We start from the raw sequence: 18,859 nt of genomic DNA on the forward strand, positions 1-18,859 counted from the left end.
ATTGCAATTGAAATATTTCATTTTTTGCAATTTTATTCCAACTTTAAAATCATAAATGATGATTTAAATGTACCCATGTTGTTTTGTATGTAATCATCCATACAAATTAAACACAAAAAAAAACAAGGGGTTTCTAAATTCAATATTGATTGAAAATACTGATTAAAATATCTATCTCTGTCACCAGGCAAGAGGTAGGGTTCACCCTTAAACTGGTTGCCAGTTGATAGACATTTAAAAGACAGTTCATCCTCTCACTCACACAATTTGGACAATTAATGTTTTTTTAATCAACCCTTTTGTGCACCATGTCTTTTAGTTCATTTGTTTTATGACACCTTGTGTTCCTTATGGTTATAAATAAAGTCCAACTGAAAACTGATTGGCTGATAATTTCCTCACCGGAGGTGTTGCCTGACACTGTCAAAAAAAAAAACGTTTGCAAACGATGCATTTAAGGCCAATTTGAATACATTTTACCCGCAGGGCGGAGAAGTCTGCTGGGGGGATTTCTGCTCCAGTGAATCTGGCAGCGAGCATCTTCCTCTTTTTAAAAAAGGTTCATCCTGCAGCCTTGGGCTCGAATCCTTCCTACAAGTGCGACTTTATTTCTCATCAGCCTTAGAAATGTCTGACTGGATGATGTTCAAAATGAAAAACCTAATCCAAGTTACATGTTAATACGTGCCATGACACAGTAACATCTTGAATTCTTTTATTTACAAATTTGCATTTGGCTTTTTTCGACATGTACGTTTCATTTTCCTAATTAAAAGATATATACTGGTTTACACCATCTCCATCACGTGACACAAATGTACATTTTTTTAGATTTTTAAATCAAAATGCACCATCAATTCCGGACTATTTAGCGCGCCTGAATCTAACCCGCAATGCAAACAAAAAATTAATAAATAAATCTATGTGCACATATACAGGCTGCACTTGTCTATAATATGCAGGTGTACATATTCTAACATGAAATATTTACACAGGAAAAAAAACATCAACTTTTAATTAAATACATACCGGTAACGTCCACAAATACATACTGGAAATGCTTTTTTCATTGAAAAAAAAAATCCATAAATTAGTCGCATTGTGTGAAAAAAGACACTTAAGACACTCTATAGTTTATTTGTATTTCTTATTCTCCCTTTTTTCTCTTTTTTTTTTCTTACTGTTTATACAATTTTCTACTATTATCCAATATTGTTATATTTTTCTTGCAACTCCAGCACAACAATTTCCTTTGGGATAAATAAAGTTTTTCTTAATCTTATTCTTATTCTTCTTGAAAGTAACGGCTTATAGTCCGGAAATGACGCCAGTTATTATATTCTGCTCAAACCAAAAGGGGAAATAAGCAAAGAAAAGCAGATATGATATTTGTGTCTGTTGACACGTTCATTACAGTCCTGGATTAAACAGCTTCTCTTCATCCTTATATTTATTTAAAATGTGTCATTCGTATATTCTTTTAAACTGATTCTTTTTTTTAAACTTATCATTATTTCACAATCAACCCCCTGAAACTCAAACACACGTACTTTTCAAAAAAAGTTGCATTTTGAAAGCTACTTCAAGATATAAAAAATTAAAATCTCCCGTAAAGATCTCTCCCGAAACATTTGCAGCGCGCACATATTTTCAACATATTAGAAATAATTAGAAATGATCTAATTATAATTAGATAATTAGAGAAGTTGCCTATATGTTGTTCCAACCTCTCAAGCCCCTTCACAGCACGTAGAATTATAAGTTTATTTTATCCAGCCTTTGCAGAAACCTCAGACACAGGCGGCCTTCTGCCTCGAAAGAAAGAAGAGGCTAAAATTCTTGTGATAAACCAGAGTATTTGGAATCAGAAAAATAACACATTTAAGGGTTAGATTTCTCACGTTTGCCTTCATTCATTCATTCATTCATTCATTCATTCATCATCTGGTCCAGGGCGGGGGTGGTGGATCCTGTCCTAACAGTCATTAATGCCTCGGTTCTGCCTAACCAAGACATTAAACCATTCATTCACTCATTCACGTCATGCCGAGACATTCAGCCATTCACCCTTTCATTCAAAAACCATAAAGAGATGTACATCCATTCATTCACATGGCACAAGGAGATGAATACCCGGTTATTCACTCATTCACAGTTAATAGGACGGACAACCTTTCACCCTTTCATTCAAATGTCATGTAGAGACGTTTATTCACTCATTCACACGTCATATAGAGACAGAAAACCATTCATTTACATCATGCCGAGATATTCAGCCATTCACCCTCTCATTCAAATGCCATATAGAGATGTACAGTCATTCATTCACTCATTCACAGTTTATTAGGATGGACAACCTTTCACCCTTTCATTCAAATCTCATGTAGAGACGTTCATTCACTCATTCACACGTCATATAGAGACAGAAAATATTCCTTTACGTCATGCTGAAACATTCAGCCATTCACCCTCTCATTCAAATGTCATATTGACGTTCATTCGCTCATTCACACGTCATATAGAGACAGACGAACATTCACCCTCTCATTCAAAATGTCATGCAGAGACGTTTATTCACTCATTCACATGCCCTCCAGTAACAAACACACCCTGTAATTCAAATTTTCTGCATAGACTTTCATTCACTCATTCATACGTCATATAGAGACAGAAAACAATTCATTCACGCCATGCCGGGACGTTCAGCCATTCACCCTTTCATTTCATTTTATTTTCATAAAGACGTAGGGCCTTTCAGTCACTGACAAGCAAGCAACCCGTTACCGGGGCAACAGTGATTTCAAATGATGCTATTGACATAAATGATTTCACAGCAGAAAGAAGGATCACCCTAATCCCACTCCTCACACACACACACACACACACACACACACACTTCATAATAAATCTGTTATTAAAGAAGATCCAGACACGTTGCGTGGCTCCTCCCTCTCTTCCTCCTCCTTCAGCTGCGTGGGGAGGCCCGTGGATTTCCGATTCATTTGCATATCCCGCCCCCACGCAACCCACCCACCCCCACGCCGGGTTTCCTCGCAGGGCTCGGAGTCCCAGCCGACATTGGTGCTGACCTCACTCCACGGAGAAGACGTGTTTTTTTTATTTTTATTTTTATTTTTATTTTTATTTTATTTTACACCCCCCCCCCCTCCCCGCGTGGATCATGTGCACCCTGTCCGATTCCGGGTTCACGCAGGGGTTGTGTCTCCTGCCCGTGTTCTTGGTCGTCTGGTCCTCCTGCACCTTCATCACCTCCTACCTGATCGCGGTGTTCAAACACGACGTGCACGCGCTTTTCCCTTACATCAGGTGAGTTTCACGTCACGGGTGGGGGAAGATTTAAAAGTTTATATATTTAAAAAAAAAAAAGTTGTGGTCGGACTTAAGTTTCGTTTTTGCTTCATGCTTAACTCCTGCTTCTGGTGGGCTTCTGCTTCCATGGAGGTTCTTCTCAGAGGAGCTCCAAAAGGGGAGGGAGAAGCAGTGACTCTCCTTCCTGGAGGAAGTGCTTTTGCAAAAAAAAAAAAAAAAAATAGAAATAAAGGTCAAATTGTGGATATGAGGCATGCTGCCTGGAAGCTCCTCCTGCTCGGTGGAGGTCTTCTCTGCTCCTCCAAAACCAGAGCGCAAACCTAAATCTAGCTGGTGTCCGAGAGTGAGGAAGTCTGGGCCAGATGTGGTGCTAGAAGGTGGTTCCTGCTTGAAGGTTCACGCGAGGACATCTAGCAGCTCCCGGGTCCAGCTGACCTGTTAGCCAGATGCTAATCCACGATCACAGATCTGAAAGGATATCGATCCTCATCATTCATTCATTCATTCATTCATTCATTCATCATCTACAGCGATCAATCCTGCACTCGGGGTGGCGGTGTGTGTGTGGGGGGGGAGGGGGGGCTATCTCTGCTGTGATTGGTTGAGTGGAAGGGGTGTCACTCCAGACATTCACCCTCTCGTTCACACATTTACAAACATAAACATTCACCCTGTCATCTATGCATCATCGTGACATTCAACTACTCACCCTCTCATTCACACATAAACACAAATATTCACCCTCTCAATCACACATATAGAAACACAAATATTCACCCTCTCATTCACACATATAGAAACACAAATACTCACCCTTTCATCCACACATGTAGAAACACAAATATTCACCCTCTCATTCACACATAAACACAAATATTCACCCTCTCAATCACACATATAGAAACACGAATACTCACCCTTTCATCCACACATATAGAAACACAAATATTCACCCTCTCATTCACACATAAACACAAAAATTCACCCTCCCATTCACACATATAGAAATACAAATTTAGAAACACATATAGAAACACAAATATTCACCCTCTCATTCACACATAAACACAAAAATTCACCCTCTCATTCACACATATAGAAATACAAATTTTCACCCTTTCATTCACACATATAGAAATACAAATATTCAACCTCTCATTAATAGAGACACACAGCCATTCACCCCCTCATTCACATATAAAAACACCATTCACCCGTTCATCCAGGCATCAGATAGACATTAAACATTTCACCCTCTCATTCATACAGACGTGCAATTATTCACTCTCTCATTCATATAGAGAAGCAAGCATTCACCCTCTCATTGAAACATATAGAAACACAATTCACCCTCTCATTCATACAGACATGCAATTATTCATCCTCTCATTCATATATAGAGAAACATAACAATTCACCCTCTCATTCATATAGAAATGCAGTTGTTCACCCTCTCATTCATAAAGACCTTAAAACACTTATAGCCTTGACTTGTTACTCTGACACTTTATGGTTTTATTTGTATTTCTTATTCTCCCCCCTTTTTTATACTGTTTATACAATTTCCTACTATTATTTATTATTATTATGTTTTACTTGAAACTCTGGCACAACAATTTCTTTCGGGATAAATAAAGTTGCTCTTATTCTTATTCTCATTCACACATAAAAATACAAACATTCACCCTCTCATCCAGGCATCATACAGACATTCAACTATTCACCCTCTCATTCATACAGACGTGCAATAATTCACCCTCTAATTCAAATATAGAGAAACATAACAATTCACCCGCTCATACACAGATACAGAAACAACTATTCACTCTTATTCATATCGACATTCATATGGAGAAGCAATCATTCACCCTCTCATTCACACATATAGAAACATTAAATAATTCATCCACGCATCATATAGACCAGTGTTTCCCAACCACTGTTTTGCAGCACATCAATGCGCCGTGAGAGATCATCAGGTGTGCCGTGGAAAAATGCCCACTTTCACCTGATTGGTCCGAAAATTATTCATCCAACGCAAATAATGTGTCTTGCTATGTCTATGTGGGCAGCGTGTCCATTCCATGGCGACGGCTAGTGAATTAACCCGTGCATCTGTGTATCAGAGTGATTAGTGACGCTTTGCGTGATATATTTTCAAAATAAAAAGTACTTGTATCCGCGTAAACAAACAGTCAGCGTTGTTGAAAACGACCAAGACGAGTGAGAAAGCAGTGAAAGCTGCTATAAAGTTGCTGAACTCGTCTCTAAATCCAAACAGCAAAACATTAATACGACCTGCCGGCAAAATCATTGTAGAAGAAATGCTCGGCTCTGGCGTTGATAAAAAAACAAGTCAGAGTTCTCTCAAATAATACAATTTTCAGACATATTGATGACATGTCTTTGGACATTGTAAAAAAGTGTTCTGGAAAAGTTGCACATCAGTGGGAAATTTGCATTGCAACTTGACGAATCTACAGATATTAGATATATAAGATTTCACGCTAAGTAAATTGAGACTACGGTTTCATTCTAATTCGTTAAAAAATGTTTTTGACATATTTATTTGGTGGTGTGCCGTGTGATTTTTTTCTAATGTAAAATATGTGCTGTTGTGAAACACTGATAAAGACATTCAATTATTCACACTCTCATTTAAATATAGAGAAACATAACAATTCACCCCCTCATTCATAGAGACATTCAACCATTCACCCTCTCATCCACGCATCCGGGTCTCCAATGAGTGTGTGAGTGTGCGTTCGGAGTGTGTGAGGAACCCGGAGAACCCCAGTTCCAAGCGTGCACGTGCATGCGTTCGACGTGAATGTGGCTCCCGAGATGTTCGCTAAACGTCATCACCTCTTTCCATTTCCAGCGAGACGAGTGCCAAGTCACCCGAGAGCTGCATATTTGGGCTCATGACATTTATTTCTGCCTGTGCAGGTACTTCCACACACACACACCCTTACACCCACACACACTCATGTTGAGCAACTCGGGGCTTCCTCGGGGTAGAAACCGAGTCATGTTCAGAGGCCTGACACACTTCTGCTTTCTCAGAAAATGAAAAGGGAAATAGGACGCTGGGATGGAGGAGGGTTTTTCCTTTGATTTCCAAATCATGAATTTTCACTTTTAATAATCACTTTTGCACAGCTAATATAAGAATTTTTCTAAAAATTATGCTTAATTTTTTTTATAATTAATGTTTCTATAATAATTGTAGTAATCTGAACTTATACATATATATAAATATATATATGTGTGTGTGTGTGTGTGTGTGTGTGTGTATGGTCTATGATAATTTACCATTTTCCAAGTCTTCTGAAAACCAACACTACTATTACAGAAACAAATAAAAAATAAAAAATAGATTTTTTTTTTTGTAAAAATTATGTTATGTATCAATCAGAATGTATACATGTGTATATATATATATATGTGTGTGTGTGGGGGGGGGGTTTGTGTGCATGTGTGTATGGTCTACATTAATTTGCCATTTCCCAAGTGTTCTGAAAACCAACACTACCATAAAAGTAACAAATAAAAAATAAACATTAAATTTATTTTATATAAATTATGTTATGTATCAATCAGAATTTATACATGTGTATATATATATAGATATAGATATATCTATATCTATATATGTGTGTGTGTGTGCCATTTTTTTTCCAGCAGTTTCAAAACCTCTGAAAAGTAACATATTAACAAAAAAGTCAGAATTTATCTATAAATGTATATGTACAGAAAAACATGCATGTACAGTCTACAGTAATTTGCTATTTTTTTCCCGTCAGTTTCAAACCAGTCCTCTGAAAACAAACGCTGCCATTAAATTACCAAAAAAAAAAAGAAAAATATCTACAAATCATATTATGTATTAATAAGAATTTATGTATTTATATACATATATGCGTGTCTGGTGTCAATAATTTGTCATTTTTCCCCCAGGCATTTTCAGACCAGTCTCTGAAAACAAACGCTGCCAATAAATTATCAAAAAAAAATAGAATTTATCTACAAATCAAGTTCTTTATTAATTAGAATATGATAAACATGATGATGAATATACATATATGCATGTCTGGTCTCAATAATTTGCCATTTTTCCTCAGGCATTTTCAGACCAATCCTCTGAAAACTAACGCAACCAACAAATAAAAAGGAAAAAAAAAAAAAAAAATCACCTGACAGCATTTATTACACTTTTATTACACTTCCTTGAGCAGCTCTGTGTCCCAGAAAAGAAGACTCCGTTACGTTTCCCCGCAGGAATATCCACCATGTACGGCAGGTTTAAGCTGGTGGAGGTTCTGAGCGAGGAGTCCAGGCCCGTCAGCTCGTTTCTGAATAAGTCGGCGCTGGCGTTCGGGCTGCTATCCTGTCTGGGCATGTGCATCGTGGCCACCTTCCAGGTTGGACTTCCCCTACGGCTCTTCGCGGATGTTTTCCGGAAATAAAAAATAATCTTTGTTTTTCTGTCCAGGTAGAGGTGGTGGAGGTGGTCCATGATATCGGAGCCCTGATCTTCTTTCTGTGCGGGATCGTCTACATCTGCCTCCAGACCATCATATCTTACGCCGTATCTCCCGACGGAGCCTCCGTGAAGATGTGCCGGATCCGACTGGCCGTCACCGTCTTCGCCTTCGTGGTTTTTATCCCCAGTATCCTTTCCGAGGGTTTGCGTTGATGTTCGAAATCTTATCATCTTCGCCGCGGAGGTGCCGCAGCTTTTCCCCGCTGTGATTGGCTGAAAACGAGTGGACTGTCACGCACTCTGGAGACATAACAAGCGTTCGCCATCTCATTCACCCATCGTATACAGGCGTAAACTATTCGTCCGAAGTCACGCGTCGCACGAGCGTTCACCCTTTTGTTCACGATAGGTGGTCATTCGTGCGTCATGGAAGGACGTATAACCTCTCGCCCTTTCATTCATGAGTCTAATGAGACAGACATTCACACATTCATACGTCACGTAGGGACAAGTAGATATTCACCCTTTCATTCACATGTTGGACAACCATTCATTCACTCGTTCACACGTCATGTAGGGACAAACAGATATTCACCCTTTCATTCATGAGTCTAATAGTAAGAGACAGACAGACATTCACTAATTGATACGTCATTTGGGGACAAACTGATATTCACCCTCTCATTCACACGGCAAAATAGAGTTCGACAAATATTCATTCACATGTCATGGAAGGACATATAACCATTCACCCTCTCATTCACGTGGCAGAAAAGAGACAGACAACCATTCATTCACATGTCATGGGGACAAACAGACATTCACCCTCCAATTCATGCGTCCAATAGTAAGAGAGCATTCATTCACTCATTCATACGTCATGTAGGGACAAAGAGACATTCACCCTCTCATTCACATGTTGGACAACCATTCATTCACACGTCATGTGAGGACATACAACCACTCACCCTCTCATTCACGAGTCCAATAATAGGAGACAAACATTCACCCTCTCTTTCACATGTCAAATAGAGATGGACGGTTATTTATTCACTCATTTAGCGTCAATTACCGACATATAATCCTCACATTCATGCGTCAAACTAGAGATGGGCAACCATTCATTCACACATCATGTAAGGACATACAACCACTCACCCTCTCATTCACGCGTCCAATAGTAAGAGACAACCATTCAACCTCTAATTCACGCAGCAAAAAAGAGACGGACAACCATTCATTCACACGTCATGGGGACAAACAGACATTCACCCTCCAATTCATGCGTCCAATAGTAAGAGACCATTCATTCACTCATTCATACATCATGTAGGGACAAAGAGACATTCACCCTTTCATTCACGTGTCAAAATAAACATGGACAACCATTCAGTCACTCGTTCACGCGTCATGTAGGGACAAACAGACATTAACCCTATCATTCACATGTTGGACAACCATTCATTCACTCGTTCACGCGTCATGTAGGGACACCCTCAAATTCATGCATCCAATAGTAAGAGACAACCATACATTCACGCGCCATCTAGGGAAATATAACAATTCACCCTCTCATTCACATGTCCAATAGAAAGAGACAACCAGTCATTCACTCATTCATACATCACGTAGGGACAAACAGACATTCACCCTCCAATTCACGCGTCCAATAGTAAGAGAGCATTCATTCACTCATTCATACGTCATGTAGGGACGAAGAGACATTCACCCTTTCATTTACATGTCAAATAGACATGGACAACCAGTCATTCACTCATTCATACATCACGTAGGGACAAACAGACATTCACCCTCCAATTCATGCATCCAATAGTAAGAGATAACCATTCATTCACGCGCCATCTAGGGAAATATAACAATTCACCCTCTCATTCATGTATCCAATAGTAAGAGACAACCATTCATTCACTCATTCACGCGTCATGGAGGGACATATAACCTCTCGCCCGCTCATGCACCCGTCAGATATACAACCATGCGTTATACATATATGTATTTATATATACAACCATTTACATGCTTTTTTGAGATACATTCACAAATCATAGATGCACGATCATTCACCCTCTCATTTCCAAGCCATACACAGATCTTTATTCACTAGCGTGGACGGTCCGGTGTCTAGCTATTTTTTTTCCTGAACGGTCAGCAGCCATCGTCTGCGCATTTTTCACCCCGAGCTCCGACGAGGACCCGGAGATCCGACAGGTAAAGCCGACCACGGATCTCGCCATTTTGCTCCCATTTGTACTCGAACGCCACATTTCAAATCGTAAACATCCCCGCAGCTCAACCCCTTCCACATCGCCAGCGCCGCCTGCGAGTGGCTCCTCGCCTTCAGCTTCATCGGCTTCTTCCTCACTTACATCGACGAATTTAAAGTGAGTAGCGTCCCGACGGCGCCCGCCGCCGCCGCCGCCCTACAGCCTATTCTCACCCCCCTTTCTGCTTGCAGATGTTCACCTTGCGAGTGAAGACGGAGTTTGACCGGTCTTCGTCACCTGCGTTGTGAACCGGTGGAACTCTTTTGTAATGTGGAGATCACTTTTGTTATTTATATTTTTGATATTTACTTGGCCCCCAGGCGGGTGGGGTTGAGGAACCAGCTTTTTTCTTTGCACTTTTTCAAAAAAAAAAACAAAACTGCAAGTCACGGCTGCGTCTTTGACCCTGCCTGTCGATTTGCACTTTGCGCCGGACCCGAGGTTGCGGATATGAGAAGTCGACGATGACGTGCACGACGTATGTTTGAGGAAATGACAAAACCGGTTGAACCCGTGATGGATTTCTGGTGGTTGGCCAAAGCCAGAAGTCGCGCAGATACTGTACACTGGACCTCGCCGTGTTCTTGTTTTATTTGAAGAAACTAACACATAATTTCACCGTCCTCCATCCGAAAAACCCATCACTGCGTTGGGTTCTCGTGTAAATTCTGACCTCCTCCCCCTACGGAGTCACCCTCGGTAACGGAATACTGTGGGAGGTACTTTCCTAAGAAACATAGGGGAAAAAAAAAAAATCCAAAATCAAACAATAATGGTAGGTTAAAAAAAATAAATAAAAACTCCTCTCCAAAAAAAAAAAAAAAAAAAAAAAGAAATCAAACAGTAATGGTAGATTAAATACATTTAAATAATCAAACATTAATGGCAGATTAAAAAAAATAAATAAAAAATCCTCTCACAAAAAAAAACAAAACATACTGGCAGATTAAAAAAAAAGAAAATCCTCTCTCAAAAAAAAAAAACAATAATGGTAGATTAAAAATAAATAAAAAAAAAAATCACTTAAGAAAAATTAACTAATAATGGTAGGGTAAAAAAATTAAGAAAAAACAAAACCCTAAAAATAAAAAATAAAAAAAAAAACAATAAAACAATAACAGTAAATTAAGAAAATAAATAAATTTTAAATCCACCAAAAAAAAAAAAAAAAATCAAACAGTAATGGTAGATTAAAAAATTAATTTGAGTCCCCTCAAAAAAAAAATCATATATATATATATATATATGTGTGTATATATATATGTGTGTATATATATATATATATATATATATATATATATATATATATATATATATATATATATATATATATATATATATCAAGTCTGAATTTAATTACATGGCCCAAAATCACATCATGACAAGAAACCTTTTGCTGAGCTGGTACGGGGGTCGGGAGGGACAGCCACTAACAAGCTGCTACGAATAATCCCATTAGCACTAACAGCTACCCGATCATAGCTGCAATGCTACAGTAATTTGCTTTAATATTCATAAACTACAAATAACAACGGCGGACGCCTAGAAAATCTAGGATCGGAAGAGAGAGGTGCATCACGCAATGCCCCTCCTTTTTTGTAAAGAATAAATGCAGATTTTTAACGCACATGGTCTTCTAATTTTCACTGTACTGCAGAAAAGATATATATATTTACGCAGATATACATATTTTCACAGAAATTGAGATGGTGTACAATGATCAAATGGGTACTGAAGCTCAGTTAAGCAGAAATCGGAGTAAAAAAAAAAAAAGTCTGAGAAAGGGATCCGTCTTTGGACGATTTTGATGCACCTTCATCCTTCATGAATGGTTTTATTTGTTTTTTTTGGACCAAAAAAAAGGAAGGAATTGACGCCGACTCCTGCGATTGTTAAACGCCGACCTTAAACGCCTCACTATTTGAGGAAGAGAATGTACTTTTTCTTTTTTTCTTTTCATATTTTCATCTTGATTAAGACTTTTCTTCGGTCATGTGTTGTACCGTATGAGACAATGTCACGAACCACCGACGTCCTTTGCATTTGTCGACTATTGCTGCTGACGTGATGTACTGAGTTAGGCGGAAAATAACAATAAAAAACACGTAACACACCTTTTTTTTTCTAATCAAATGGTCCTGGGTGTTTTATTACTGCAAATATTTGAGATCAGAGTACAACTGGTTGCAAAAACGCATCTGGTTGCCGCTGCGTTCCCGTCGCTCACGCAGCCAATTTCAATTTTGAAGCGAGCTTTCAGTCACGAGGTCACGAATGAAAACCAAGGCCGCAGAAGCTTCACTACCATTCCCTTCACCGCGGGTTAAGGTGAAACATTAACTTGGTGACTCTCCAAACATGGTGATGATTGTTGTGTGAATGTTAAGTTGTGACACAATGTCGCGTCACATGCCGATTCCCCCACGCGGCTACTTTGCAATCTCCTGTCATGAGATATCGGCTTCACGCTTTGGACTGAGACGATTAAAAAAACATGCTTCCTCCTGAAAGGTCCAGAAGCAAGTTGTTAGAAAGTTGGTGTCGTGAAGGCAACTCCGGTTTGAAAACAAACAAGAAAAAACGTTTCCGGTTGTGTTGGACGATCAGATGTTTAAAATTCGCAATTTCCCGCGAAGACCTAAGGGAAAGAATTCCCTTGAGTCTGCGTTGGTGTCGTGCTTTTATTTTGAAAACAGGAAGTGCTTTACAGACGGTACGGTCGGCCGCTAGCTTTACGGTGATGCACCCCTGCAGTGCGTCGGGCCGGAGGATTACAACCTAAACTACATCCATCCGCCTTTGGCACTTTCGCACAAGACAAACTGCGAGCGATAAATTTTCATTTTAAATATCTATTTCTAAAAGAAAAAAACAAAAATGTGATGATGTATGGAAACCCCAACCTGGGCCCGCGTAAAGGAACACTTCAACTGCCTCAATCGTTCGCCGATGTCCGAGCGCGGGAACGCTCGTACGGAGATATCAGTCACTGAAAGAGGATTCACTGTCAGAGCTGTGCGCGTCGGCGTCCTGGTCCTCGCCGTTCTTCACCCCGCCGTCGGGCACCGGGGCGTCGGGCGTGCTGGGATCGGAGGACAGTCAAAAATCAGCTTGTGTACAGTGGGGCAAAAAAGTATTTAGTCAACCACCAGTTGCGCGAGATCTCCCGCTTTGAAAGATGGGAGGCCTGTTTTCATCGTAGGTATTCCACGATGAGAGATTTATTTGCAAACTATGGTGGTAAATAAGTAAAAACCTCCTTCCATCAGGAAGAGCATTGAAGATGAGACGTGTCCGGGTCTTTCTGGATGGCAATGATCCCAACCACAACGAAGGAGTGGCTTTGTAACAAGGATTTCAAGTTCCTGGAGCGGCCCAGCCGGCCTTCAGATATCAACACCATTGAAAATCTTTGGAGGAAGTTAAAAGTCCCAAAATGTCGCCACTCTAGAGGAGATCTGCATGGAGGAATGGGCCAAAATACCAGCAATAGCGCGTGAAAACCTAGTGAAGGCTTACAGAAAATCTTACGATACATGGTACCATTGATTCTTTCCTTTCCACCAACATGGGCAAACTACGGCCCGCGGGCCATCAACGGCCCGTCTGGCATTTTAATCCGGCCTGCCGAACTTGACATTTTATATCATTAAATCTAATTTATTGTACCTTTTCTCTGAAATACCCGCGTTCCTCATTCACGTTGACAATTGTTGGAGTGAAATATGTCACTCTTTGTGTCACTTTTTCCACTTTGCCCTTTGAAACCTTCTTTGAAAAGGAGCGTCTCAAGGAAGTGGAAAGTACACAGCAGGTGCCGAGTGTTTAAAAAGGACTGGACGATAAAATAGTTTTTCACCGAAGTCTTATCAACACGAGAAACTGCTCCGGTTGTCAGTTGTCACTTTCCCACGACGCATGCTAACCATGCTAGCAAGCGGTCAACACAAGAACGGGCGGCTATGGCTCAGAGATTGACGACTAATTTACGGAGTCTGCGAAATGTTTTCACCAACAAACCGCGATTAAAGACTCGAGTAGCGAAGCAAGTTCTACGCTGGCCTTTGAATTAGCGATTAGCCATGTTTGTAAACCTCCTGAGGACGGCGCATAAATACTGACTGTGTTTGATTCAATACATTTACCTCTATTCTATCTGTGTTCCTGGTCCAACCCCTCTGTCAAAGTTGAGAACCCGTTTCGGCCAAAAGTTTGCTGCCCCTTCTTTACATGGATCCCTCTTGGTCCCTTTACAGAAAAACAGCCCCAAAGCACGATGTTTCCACCGCCATGCTTCACAGTAGGGATGGTGTTATTCAGATACAAGTCAGCGCTTTCTCCTCCAAACACGAACAAGTTGAGTTTGTATCAAAAAGTTCTAGTTTGGTTTCATCTGACCATGAGACATTCTGCCAATCCTCTTCTGGATCATCCGAATGCTCTCTAAACTCCGGAAGGGCCTGGACATGTACTGTCCTAAGCAAGGGGACACGTCTGGCACTGCAGGGTTCCAGTCCCTGGTTGATGGTAGCCTTTGCTACTTTGGTTCGGGGATTTTTGCTCACCATTTTTGTGATCATTTTGACCCCAAGGAGATCATCAGCGGTCTTGTACGTCTTCTTTTTTCTACTAATTGCTCCCACGGTGGATTTCTTCACACCAAGCTATTGCAGATTCAGTCTTCCCGGCCTGGTGCGGGTCTACAATTTGGGTTTCTCTTTGGTTCTGGCCGTTGTGGAGTTCTGATAACCAGTTCAAACAGGTGCCATTAATCAAGGTAACACATGGAGGACAGAGGAGCCTCTTAAAGAAGAAGTTACGGGTCCGTGAAAGACAGAATTTTGCTTGTTTGTAGGCGACCAGATACTTATTTTCCACCATAACTTGCAAATAAATTCTTTAAAAATCCCTCACAGTTAAAGTGTACCGATGATGAAAACGACATCTTTTTAAGAGGGGGAACTTGCACAACTTTTTTTTGCCTCATTGTATACATGTCGGGGTAATAAAACTAACAAAACTCACTCCAGCAAGTTGGGGTCCAAACCCTCCAGGATCATTTTATTCCTGATAGCCAGAACCGGAACCCCCTGTGAGAAAGGAGGCCAGTTCACGCACAGAAGCAAAAAAAATCCCCCCCCCCCCGGGCCCGGCCGAGCGGCTCCTCACCACTTGGACCATCTTCAGGTACCGAGCGTATCGAGGGTCCTTGGCCACCGTCACGGCTTTTGCCGCCTCCGCCTGGCGTTCGTTCTCGGCGTCCGCAGCGCTCTGGTCGGACTGAGGCACATCGCCGGTCGGTTAGCGGGAAGCGGCGTTTTCGAACTTCTTCGTACAAATAATTTCCGAACTTTAAGTCGCTACTTTTTTCCACACGCTTTTTTTTTTATTCCAAATATTCTGGTGTATCACGCCCCCGTTTGAAATTTCTGCAAAGGCTGAATAAAATAAAATCATAATTCTACCTGCTGTGGAGGCGCTTGAGAAGTGCGAACAACATGTAGGCCACTTTTCTGATTTATCTTTTAAATTTGTTGAAAATATTGCGCGCCACACATGTTTCGGGAGAGATCCTTACGGGCGGTTTTAATTTTTATGTCACGAAGTAACGTAAAAATACGCGTGTTTCAGTTTCAGGGGTTTGACTGTGGAATAATAATAAGTAATAAAATAAAATAGAAAAAAAAAAGAGTGTAAAGGAATGTAAAAATCACACATTTCAAATAAATATAACGTAAAATATTCCCTTATGTTGTCCATTATTATCCCTGTGGTTGATTTCCCTGTCTATTTATTGATGGATGACTTCTAATGTATCTCTATTTATATTTATATTTATATTCATATTCATTTAATTTTTTCCTATTTTTGACATGTTACGCTGCTGTTCAATAAAGATCAATAAAGTTAATTTTATCTTATGAAGACAACCTGTTTAATCCAGGATTGTAATGGACATATCAATAGACACAAATGTGTTTTTTTGTTATTTTTGTTATGACCGTGAAATTCTGAGGACGTTCAATTCCGACACTGAGGAAAACGACTTTAACGCTTTTAGTGTGCAGGAGGAAGACCGGGATAGCGATCAGCTGGAGTCGATGGACTTTTCCTTGTGTTATTAGTTATTAATCGTTTTCATCAGCCGTGTTACAGGCGCTGTTCAGGGAAAAAAAAATACATTTCCAGTACATATTTGTGGATGTTACCAGGATGGATTTAAGTTTAAAAGTTTAAAAAGATGTTACAACATGGACACCTGCGGCTTATAGACAAGTGCGACCTATATGTGTACACATATATTTATTTAGTCATTTTTAGCCGGTGCGGCTTATATTCAGGTGCGCCCAATAGTCAGGAAAATACGGTATGCATGCATTCATTCATTCGTGATCTATTCTGCAGGGCTGCTGTCATTAGGCCAGTCAATCACAGGGTGTGTGTGTGTGTGTGTGTGTGTGTGTGTGTCTACCTCCGGGGATGGAAGGATTCCCGCCGGCGGACCTTCTTCCTGGCTCTGAGCGGCAGCGGTGGGTCCGTTGGTCTGAGCAGGCTGATTCTGGCCGAGTCCATCGACCGTGACGTCCTCCAGTCCGGGAATGGAAGAAAGCTGCTCAGGGCGTGAAAACATGAAATATTTTTATACATCTGAGGTTTTGTCTTCTTACTGTGCATGCTGTGATTTATAATAACCAAAAACCTAATGGAAATAGTGTACCATTCACACTTAGATAGGCAATGAGTCGTTCCTAAAAAGAATAAAACTTTGTTTCGAATGTAAAAGTTTAGAGTTAAATTTCAAGCATCAAATATAATTGTTTGTCAACAGAAAACATGTAAATAATAAGATAAGGTATACTTTATTGATCCCCATCAGGCAAATTCTTTTGTCACAGTAAATGACGGTATCAATAGATTAGTATAAATATAAACAAGAGACAATTAAAAGATAGCAAAAGACAAATAAATAGACAACAGAATGAAAAAAAATTGAGATGCATTGATTTTAATCTTTATTATAAAAACATTAATATGCGTACACGTGATTTAAAACGACCGAAAAAGTATTTGAATTTAAATCATTTAAAAATTAATGAAAAATACTGTTTTCATTATTTACAAATTGCTTACATTTGAAAATTCAATTTACAAAAGAACTTATTTATTTTAATTCATTTATTTATTTTAATTCATTTTAAAATAACAATTTTAATCAATCGCATTGCTGCATTTCTGCATTTCATTACTCTGTATCCTTACATGTGTAATGACAATAAAGCGGAATCGAATGAAATCTAAAAATGACATGAATTCAAACGGTATAATTTAGAAATCGATTGAAAATGATTTAAAAAAAAAAAAAATACTGCGCTTGTTCTGTGTTGTGATAGTGCATCTATCTCAGGAGGAAATGTCCGAACCCACCTTCGCCTCCAGGATGCACAGCGTGGTTTCGATCTGCTGAATGCGCAGAGATATGCCGGACAGCTTCTGTGGAGGGAGGAGGAAACGCGTGAGCGTCATCAGGATGCGGAGGAACCGACAAGGTCACGTACGGCAGACGCAGGTTGTATTAAAAGACGGGAAGCTCAAACCTCTTCGCAGACCGTCGAGAAGTTGTTGAGGAAACGGACGGTGTGGACGATGAACTGATTGAGGTACGCGACGATCCTCCTCTGCTGGATGGCCGGGACCTGGAAGAAGAACACGGGACTCTTTCAGTCAAGCTCGCTAGGGATGAGGAGGAACGGCGTCCTGCAGATGGTGGAATAAGAACTAGAAATCTGGATAAGCACGTCTGCATATATTATGATTTAGACCGGATTGAACAAGGAAAAGGCAGCAAGATACAGTTTAGCACGATGAACACAATGGACCTGTTTGTGCTTCCGCCTCAAAGCGAGAAGGTCCCAGATTGGGCGCGAGGATTCTTCTTGCACAAAAATATGCAGCAGGGTCATCGGAGACCCTGCGTTGTCCAGATGTGTGAATGAGAGAGTGAATGTTTGCATGTCTCTATATGGTGTGAATGGTAGAGATAATAAACGAATGAATGAAAGTGTCGTGCACACATGTTGTCTCCCTGCATTAATGATGCATGTGTTTCGATCTGGTCTGCAGAGTGGTTACTAATGGTTCACAAAATGTTGACTAACTCTTGTGTTGCAACTCCTTACATCCTCTGCGAATACAGAGCATTCATGACATGACATGAAAACGTTTCTGCGCAAAATAGAAGTGATTATAGCGATGCACTTGCGCTAAATAGCTATCTACAGCTGCGTTGCAGCCCTGCAAAAACAAACAATTTTGGGAATTATCTTGTGATTATTTCCTCATTGCACCCACTTTGGTTAGATCCACCCCAGATCCAACGATGGGCAGCCCGTCCTCGTCCATGATCGATATTCAATGAGCCAGTTTCGACTCCGACACGTTATTTGCTCCAGAATAAAATGCAGAAACAGACGAAAAAATGCAAACATACAGTGGCGAAACGTTTCATGTGACTCCCACACGTCGCGTAAATAACGTCACTGATAGCGTAATGGCGTCACTGACAGCGTAATGACGTCAATACGGAAGTTCGAACATTTAGTTTGAAGTTTTACATCAACATCATTTTGTGCTAACGCTCCTTTGTCCACGGATGACAAAGAAAAATGGAAAATGAGTAAAGCTGATAAAAAATCAGAACAAAACATGTATGGGGGGGGGGGGGGTAAATGAGATTGATGAGCAAGAGAAACGTTTATTT

The 18,859-nt window shown here is 40.2% G+C and overlaps 2 protein-coding genes across 3 annotated transcripts; one reads left to right on the plus strand and one right to left on the minus strand.

The window, feature by feature from the left end:
* Positions 1-3,117: 3,117 nt before the first annotated feature.
* Positions 3,118-11,061, plus strand: dram1 (DNA-damage regulated autophagy modulator 1). Of its 2 annotated transcripts, none has more exons than XM_086146363.1 (7): positions 3,118-3,327; positions 6,212-6,279; positions 7,612-7,754; positions 7,826-8,003; positions 9,990-10,045; positions 10,126-10,218; positions 10,293-11,061. In XM_086146363.1, the coding sequence occupies exons 1-7, from the start codon at positions 3,182-3,184 to the stop codon at positions 10,347-10,349; spliced, it is 741 nt and encodes a 246-aa protein (XP_086002489.1). In that variant the 5' UTR covers positions 3,118-3,181; the 3' UTR covers positions 10,350-11,061. The 2 variants fall into 2 exon arrangements, with proteins under 2 accessions (XP_086002489.1, XP_086002488.1); XM_086146362.1 differs by having other exon boundaries at positions 9,987-10,045; positions 10,293-10,474.
* Positions 11,062-12,216: 1,155 nt separating this feature from the next.
* washc3 (WASH complex subunit 3) lies at positions 12,217-18,625 on the minus strand. Its single transcript, XM_086146364.1, has 7 exons — positions 18,451-18,625; positions 17,697-17,795; positions 17,527-17,592; positions 16,574-16,711; positions 15,271-15,381; positions 15,127-15,191; positions 12,217-13,183 (listed from the first exon to the last, which is right to left on the minus strand). The coding sequence occupies exons 1-7, from the start codon at positions 18,499-18,501 to the stop codon at positions 13,084-13,086; spliced, it is 630 nt and encodes a 209-aa protein (XP_086002490.1). The 5' UTR covers positions 18,502-18,625; the 3' UTR covers positions 12,217-13,083.
* Positions 18,626-18,859: the final 234 nt, after the last annotated feature.

Source organism: Fistularia commersonii, chromosome 5 (genome assembly GCF_037954325.1).
Source record: "Fistularia commersonii isolate RoL2024-O1a breed Wild chromosome 5, RoL_Fcom_v1.0, whole genome shotgun sequence".
In the NCBI taxonomy this organism is placed as follows: domain Eukaryota; kingdom Metazoa; phylum Chordata; class Actinopteri; order Syngnathiformes; family Fistulariidae; genus Fistularia; species Fistularia commersonii.

Coding starts and splice junctions, on each gene's coding strand:
- dram1 (XM_086146362.1), top strand. CDS start 3,182: ATGTGCACCCTGTCCGATTCCGGGTTCACGCAGGGGTTGTGTCTCCTG. Junction 3,328..6,211: donor GCGCTTTTCCCTTACATCAG/GTGAGTTTCACG, acceptor TTCCATTTCCAG/CGAGACGAGTGCCAAGTCAC. Junction 7,755..7,825: donor GCATCGTGGCCACCTTCCAG/GTTGGACTTCCC, acceptor TTTTCTGTCCAG/GTAGAGGTGGTGGAGGTGGT.
- washc3 (XM_086146364.1), bottom strand. CDS start 18,501: ATGGACGAGGACGGGCTGCCCATCGTTGGATCTGGGGTGGATCTAACC. Junction 16,712..17,526: donor TGTGCATCCTGGAGGCGAAG/GTGGGTTCGGAC, acceptor CGCCCTGAGCAG/CTTTCTTCCATTCCCGGACT. Junction 15,382..16,573: donor GAATCCTTCCATCCCCGGAG/GTAGACACACAC, acceptor GATGTGCCTCAG/TCCGACCAGAGCGCTGCGGA.